Genomic DNA, 7,731 nt, shown 5'->3' with positions numbered 1-7,731 from the left:
TCGAAATAAACCCCAACATAACAAACCACTACATTGGTGACCAAGCCGACGTCGAATATATAAAAAAAAAATGGCTACTCAAGAGCAAAAGATAACCGAAGACACTAACCCAATCAATGAAAACGCAACAATCACTGCAATAAAGCTGCCGATGCCAACATTAATAAAAAACAACATTGACCTTTGGTTTATTCAGTTGGACTACTGGTTCCAAGTCAACAACATAAAGGGCGATACTCAAAAGTTTGGCACAGTTATCGCAGCATTGGATGGATCGCTGTTAGAACAAATTTATAACACAATACAGAATCCACCAGCAACTCAGAAGTACGAAGCTATCAAGCAAGCAATAATAAAAAACTTTGCGGATAGTGAAAAAAAACGCATACAAAAATTAGTTAGTGGTTTACAGCTTGGGGATAAAAAGCCATCCCATCTTTTAAGCGAATTGCAACGTATTAGTGGAAGCAAACAAGACGAACAATTACTGAAAGGGTTATGGTTACAACGTCTTCCTGTAGAAGTACAGACATGTCTAGCCACAATTCAAGTGGAACTACCTAAGATGGCGGAATTGGCAGACAACATAACCGAAACAATCCGTATAAACTCAACAATGCAAGGAACTTACGTCAATGCAGCTAACGTCCCTGCAGCAGCTCATATTCAACGTGATGCACAAATCGAACAACTTCAACGAGAAGTGACCAGACTGACGAAAATGGTCTCGAAATTATCAACCGAACACCGCTCAAGAACAAATCAACGTTCACGTTCAACATCCAGAAACCGGCAATGTCATGATGATAGTGAAGAAAAGACCAGTACAAATTGTTGGTATCATAGAACATATGGGTCAAATGCAAAAAATTGCAAGCAGCCATGCACATATGGCACAAAAAACTAAAACCGACTTCGTCTACGGCGGCAGAGGAAGTTGTAAACGAAACATCTACAAGACTGTTCGTCTATGACAATAAGACAAAAAAATCATTCCTAATAGACACGGGTGCAGATGTTTCACTTATTGCCGCCAAACAAAAAAATTCAAATACAAACAATAAGAACGAAAGAATACTCTACGCAGCAAATGGTTCTATGATCAAAACATTTGGAGAAATAGAGATAACTCTAGCTCTTGGCTTACGAAGAAATTTCACATGGCCATTTATTATCGCAGATGTAAACACTTCAATCATCGGTGCAGATTTTTTAAATCATTTCGGATTAATAGTAGACATAAAAATGAAACGATTGATCGACACATCAACAAAGATTTTCTCAGCCGCAAGTGAACGTAAGGTAAATGCGCAAAAAATATCAACTGTGAACACATCTTGCAAAATTGCAGATCTACTAAAAGAATACATCGACATCACTAAACCAACACCGACAAATCGCCAGGTGACAAAAGTCACTCACCACATATTAACAAAAGGTCCACCAATATGTGAGAGACCACGTAGGTTACCTCCAGACAAGCTAGCAGCAGCAAAAAGAAGAATTCCAAAACTTAGTCACAGCCGGAATATGCCGTCCATCAAGCAGCAATTGGGCTAGCCCCTTACATATGGTAAAAATACCAGACGGTAGTTGGAGACCTTGCGGAGATTACCGTCGCTTAAATGCAATCACCATCCCAGATCGTTACCCAGTTCCTCACATACATGATTTTGCACACATGTTATATAACCAAAAAGTTTTTTCAACCATCGACCTGATTAAGGCATATCACCAGATACCAGTTGAACCGGGGGATATTCCAAAAACGGCGATCATAACTCCATTTGGATTATTTGAATTTACTAACATGACATTCGGACTTTGCAATGCAGGTCAAACATTTCAACGCTTCATTCACGAAGTATTACGAGATCTCGAATTCGCCTTTGCCTATATTGACGACGTCATTATTGCATCAGCAAACGAGGAAGAGCACAGGCAACACTTGCAACAAGTATTCGAACGATTCAGAAAACATGGTTTAATAATAAACGTATCAAAATGCGTTTTTGCTCAAAACACAGTAAAATTTCTTGGTTATCTCATCAGTGAAAAGGGCATTCAACCTCTACCAGATCGAGTGAAGAGCATCAGCGAGTACCCGCTTCCAACAAAAACAAAAGAATTAAGAAGATTTCTAGCATTACTTAACTTTTATCGCAGGTTCGTACCAAACGCTGTAGATTCTCAAACTGCACTTCAACAAATGATAAAAGGAAACAAGAAGAACGACAACACACCGTTATGCTGGACTGAAGTGAACAAAACAATCTTCCAAAAATGTAAAGATGAACTAACAAACTCGACACTACTTGTTCATCCGTCAAAAACTGCTACGCTTGCATTACAAGTAGACGCCTCGGATAAAGCTCTCGGCGCAGTTCTTCATCAAGTGACAGACAGCACGTTCCAACCACTCGGTTTTTTCTCTAAACGATTAACAGATACACAAAAACGATACAGCACATACGATCGTGAGTTGTTAGCCGCATATCAGGGCATAAAACATTTTCGACATATGTTAGAAGGTCGTGAATTCGTATTAATAACTGACCACAAGCCACTCACGTTCGCATTCCAGCAAAAGTCCGACAAGGCTTCACCACGTCAAGTCCGACAGCTTGATTATATAGGTCAATTTACAACGAATATCGTTCATGTCAGCGGAAAAGACAACATCCCAGCAGATTTTCTCTCGCGGATAGATAGTATTAGCATCCCAAAAATCGACTACGATTGTATAATTGGATTACAACGATGTTGCCCACAACTACAAGATATCAAAAACAACAATTCCATCGAAATCAAACTTTTATCTTTACCAACAATATCAGATAAAATTTATTGCGAAGTTTCAACTGGGCGAATTCGTCCTTACATTCCGCAGAAATACCGGCTACATATCTTTAAAGCTACGCATGGGTTGTCTCATCCCAGCATTCGGGGCACAACAAAAATGATAGCTGAAAAATTTTTCTGGCCTTCTATAAATGCTGATATCAGAAACTGGACCCGACAATGTATCCCATGCCAACGTTCTAAAGTGCAACGTCACAACCGTTCACCTATTTGTCAATATGAACTCGCTGAACACAGATTCGAACATATAAACATAGATATCGTCGGCCCGCTACCACCATCAAACAACTGCACATATATATTAACCATCATCGACCGTTTCAGCCGATGGCCAGAAGCAATTCCGATCCCAGATCAAACAGCGGAAACCATCGCAAACGCACTGATTACTCAATGGATCGCACGTTTTGGCGTACCCTTACGTATCACAACAGACCAAGGAAGACAATTTGAATCTTCATTGTTCAACCAACTAGCTGAAGTTATCGGTTGCAAACACTTACGAACTACGAGTTACCATCCTCAAAGTAACGGAATGGTGGAACGATTTCACCGCACATTAAAAGCAGCCTTAATGTGCCACCAAACAACTTCTTGGACAGAAGTTTTACCAATAGTATTGTTAGGTCTACGCACGACTTTTAAACCAGACATTGGAGCTTCTGCTGCTGAAATGCTATATGGCCAAACTCTACGTTTACCGGGCGAAATAGTAAGCAACCCTAGCCACAGAAATATAAATCAACACGATTTCATAACCAAACTAAGAGAACAAATGCAGAGCGTCAAGGCAACGTTGGTATCGCATCATATAGACCGAGGCTACCACATCCAACCGGCTCTAAGCTCAGCCACGCATGTATTTATACGAAATGACAAGGTAAAACCACCATTGACGCAACCTTACGATGGTCCTTACCAAATACTAGAGCGAAATGACAAGACGTTTAGAATACTGATCGAAAACAAAGAACAAACAGTTAGCATAGATCGTCTTAAAGCTGCTTTCATATGTCCCGATACAGACATTGACATCCACAACAAATCAATGGTATACCACACTCCAAACAACGTTAATGGCGACCAGTCTGTGCGACCAAATACAACAGCTAACCTGACAAAATCAGGACGCAACGTTCGCTTTCCAACCAAATTCAGTGACTCCATCACTTAGGGGGGAGTACTGTGGCAGCACCAAAAAATATAAATAAAAGAACTGTCAACAAGGCACAAAGGAGACAACAATAGCCGCAGTTCCCGCCAGTAGTAGTTTGGAAAAAGAAAAAGCAGCACGTGAATAAGACGTAAAAACATAAATCTTAACTTTAAGAATATTTTATAATAACTAAGTATAAGAAATAAATAAACTTATCCATTACCAATACGGAGTGTTAAATTAACTTATCCATTACCAATACGGAGTGTTAAATTCGAAATAAACCCCAACATAAAAAACCACTACAGAATTCTCTCTTACAACGTTAAATAACTAACTGTAAACATTATTTACACAAATTTTGCAATTCATAAGTTCATGAGTTATATAGATAATAAGTAATTTACAATGTTAAAACTATAAGGAATTCTTATACTAAATAGACGGTAACAATAAATAATTATTAATCTTCTTTAAATGATCACACACAAAACAACTTGCAAGACCATGGAAATGATCATTAAGAATGAACTTATTGGAATTAATTATGTTCATATCATATCATATTATTATCATTATATAAAATTATTTGCATAATAAACGGGGCATAAAAATATTAATAGTTAATATTTATGAAATCAAACAGCTGATTCAGATTTGTTTCTATTTTTATTTTGTTTCGTATAAAAATTCAGCATTACCAATACATACTGAAAATCGTTATAAATAAAGAGTTTTAGTTAAGTTTGGTCTTATAAATACCCTATATGATGATGAAAATCGCTTAAATGAACAAATTAGTAATTATTTCAAAAGAATGTTAATTCTTTGTTATTAAATTAATTTGTTAATTTTTTGCTGTTGATCATGACTGGGTAGTTTGATATCTTTATAAAAGAGAACTTTGGTTAATCTATATGATGAGAATGTGCTTTCAATTTTGTATTTTAGAGAAATATGTGTTCGCCATATCTGGTAAAGATATTTATAAGAGTCAAGTTTTTTAATTATAATTTTTACCTTTAGTATTTAAAGATTAAAGCTTTTAAACTGTTTTTGCAATTTTTTAATGTGCTATGAATGGAACAAGAATTATATTTTCTCTTCGGCATAAAGTAGAAACAATACTATTATCATATAAAAATTATTTAATCATGTAATATATACTACTATTTATTACTTCTTTTATATATTTAATAAGCATTATCAAACAAAATAAAAATAAAGTACCAATGTCAACTCGTTCCATGTCAACATAGCAACAATGTTCTGTTCCATAATTCCTCTGCAAATGCTAGCTGGCGTTCTTTTCGCTACCAGACGTCGATGAGTAAGGTGGTGTACACGGACACACATAATGGAAGACTGTTCAGAGTAAGTGCTGTTGTTTGTGATTTTTATTTAAACCCAAAATTATTGAAACTTATATTTTATAAATTTATTATTTATTTACTGAATATTAGCAACCGAAATAATTGCATTTATCATAAAAACGCTTCAATTGATGAAACTGTTTATTCAGACTTCAGCATATGTGCAGGTTGCGGATTGGTTGTTGGCTGCGAGTGGCGTACATCTATTGAAGGAGGAGAAAATCATAGAAGGAATAACATTATTTATAATGAAAATCGGCAATTAAATGCACTAGACCTGACGACGTCTAATGTAATTTGTAGCAGCTCTTCGTCAAACCAAATATTACCCAATAACGGCGAAACTAAACAATTAAAAAATAGTTCAGAACGGGGGCTAATTAGAGGGCTTAACGAAATTTTTGTAATGGGAGATCATATTAATTTAGCACCATCAATTGTCGATCGGGCTAAACTTTTATATCAAAAGGTAAGTAAATAATTAGGGAATAACCAACACTACATATGACAGGGAGTTACGTAAAAATCCCCGACAAACATATGTTATTTTTATTAATTTATAACCATAAACTTTTGGAACTTTTTGTATGAATAATGACTTGTTTTTTTAGTGATCATATGATATATATCGTCTCTCACCTTATCGGTTGAGCTTTGAAGAATTGTTTTATTCTCATAAAAGAATATAATTTTTTAAGAGTGCGAACATTTTTAATGAACTAAAAGAAAAATACATTGTATGTGATCAGTGTTAATATTGACGGCACATAATATCTGTGTATCAATTTCAGATTCATAAACCCAATTGTATGAACAATTCAGTTTCCGCTAAAGCAGCTGCCTGTGTACTAATTGCTTGTCGTCAAGAAGGAGCACCGCGTACTTATAAGGAAATTTGTGCTGTTACTAATGCGAATCCGAACACTATAGAGCTGTGGTCCAAATTTATTGTAAGACGCATGGATTTGATAGTTGATGCAACAATCAGTGATGATTGCATGTCAAGATTTTGTTCGAAGCTAGGTATATTTTCAAATCGCATATAAAGGTAAGTTGTAAATCATTTAAAATTTTTTTTACATTAAAAAAGGTTTGCCCGAATCGGTTACAAATGCTGCAATACGTATATTAACACAAGCAAATAGCAACGAAATTGCAATCAATAAATCCCCAACTTCAATTGCCGCCGCTTCCATTATCTTGGCCTGTCAGGTAATAATAGAATTGTACTTTGAAATTAACAGTCTTATATATAATAACTAATTGTACTATTTTAGACTAAAAGTCATAAGTTCAAACTGAAGGATGTTAGCGATGTTACTGGTATTAGTCAAAATACAATTAGAATTGCTAAACATGCTTTGCTGTTGGAATATCAGCAATTGTTTCCAATGGGCTGCAAATAAGTTCCCTCAAACGAATAGAAGTTATGAGGTTTGTCTTTCAACCTAACATTTTAATTCAATTTTTAAACTTTCCAATAAAGATATTTACTTTATACATCCATGTTGTCTCCATGTTGAGAAATGGAGAACCGATATATTTATATACTGTTGTTCCAGAATTAACACGAATTTATATATTAAATATGTATGGAAACTCTGTACTGTATAATTCTATTTTAACATTGTATCATTATTTGCATTAATTTGTTTATCTTTTATTATATTGTATATATGTAAGGCAAAAATGATTAATTGTAAGACTATTATTTAAATAAAAAGTTTATTTATTTACAATTCACAGATTATTTGAAAGTTAGTTTTGCTATTAAATAGATTGCTCTGGTTCAATCAGACAATGCACTATATCAATCGGGTATTGTTTAAGCCGATTAAATCGGTAAACGACTTTAAATCGAAATTGAACAATAGGTTTGATATGCGAAGTAACAGATATCATATAACTTTGTTCTTGTACACTTGACTATAACGATATAATGTAAGCGAGAGCATAGAAAGAATAGCCAAAATTATTGATAACATGGAATGTACGGAGCGTCTAGAGGTGAAAGATGGTTTACTCAGCTGTGAAAACAGCCGAATTAAAAGGAATTTAAAACAATTTTCAATTTCATTATACTCTCTAACCTACTTAGGAATACATAACATGATAATATTGTATAAACATGATTTATTTTCAATTAAATTATAGAAAATAAGAAAAATACCTCTTTCGTTTGGTTAATAATATTGTTCATTTTTTGAAGTTACAATTTAATTGGAAGAAAGAAATTGATATTTCAGTTGGATTTCTAAAGTTTCATTGAAAAAAGTTATTTTTATTTTGCAAGTTAATTTACCTGATATTGCTAAATATTTGAAGTAATAGATAATAGAT

At 34.5% G+C, this 7,731-nt stretch overlaps 4 protein-coding genes across 4 annotated transcripts in view; 3 read left to right on the top strand and 1 right to left on the bottom strand.

The window, feature by feature from the left end:
* Window positions 1-70: 70 nt before the first annotated feature.
* LOC119677252 lies at window positions 71-907 on the top strand. Its single transcript, XM_038088523.1, has one exon. It carries the CDS (start codon window positions 71-73, stop codon window positions 905-907), a length of 837 nt encoding a protein of 278 aa, XP_037944451.1.
* A 663-nt stretch (window positions 908-1,570) lies between these two features.
* Window positions 1,571-4,036, top strand: LOC119677250. The gene is made up of 3 exons (XM_038088522.1): window positions 1,571-2,100; window positions 2,167-2,741; window positions 2,856-4,036. Exons 1-3 carry the CDS (start codon window positions 1,571-1,573, stop codon window positions 4,034-4,036), a joined length of 2,286 nt encoding a protein of 761 aa, XP_037944450.1.
* Window positions 4,037-5,276: 1,240 nt separating this feature from the next.
* On the top strand, window positions 5,277-6,989 carry LOC119682466 (transcription initiation factor IIB-like). The gene is made up of 5 exons (XM_038095916.1): window positions 5,277-5,392; window positions 5,482-5,860; window positions 6,183-6,414; window positions 6,482-6,603; window positions 6,669-6,989. Exons 1-5 carry the CDS (start codon window positions 5,376-5,378, stop codon window positions 6,795-6,797), a joined length of 879 nt encoding a protein of 292 aa, XP_037951844.1. The 5' UTR covers window positions 5,277-5,375; the 3' UTR covers window positions 6,798-6,989.
* Window positions 6,990-7,161: 172 nt separating this feature from the next.
* Window positions 7,162-7,731, bottom strand: part of LOC119677249 (histone H1-like) — a 2,376-nt gene continuing 1,806 nt past the window's right edge. The window contains exon 2 of the mRNA XM_038088521.1: window positions 7,162-7,317. Coding sequence (XP_037944449.1) covers window positions 7,162-7,317 — 156 coding nt within the window. The remainder of the gene's footprint in view (window positions 7,318-7,731) is intronic.

This window comes from Teleopsis dalmanni, chromosome 2 (genome assembly GCF_002237135.1).
Source record: "Teleopsis dalmanni isolate 2A chromosome 2, ASM223713v2, whole genome shotgun sequence".
Classification (NCBI taxonomy): Eukaryota; Metazoa; Arthropoda; class Insecta; order Diptera; family Diopsidae; genus Teleopsis; species Teleopsis dalmanni.
Note: the sequence above shows the minus strand (reverse complement) of the source record. Positions and strands in the feature narration are given on the sequence as shown.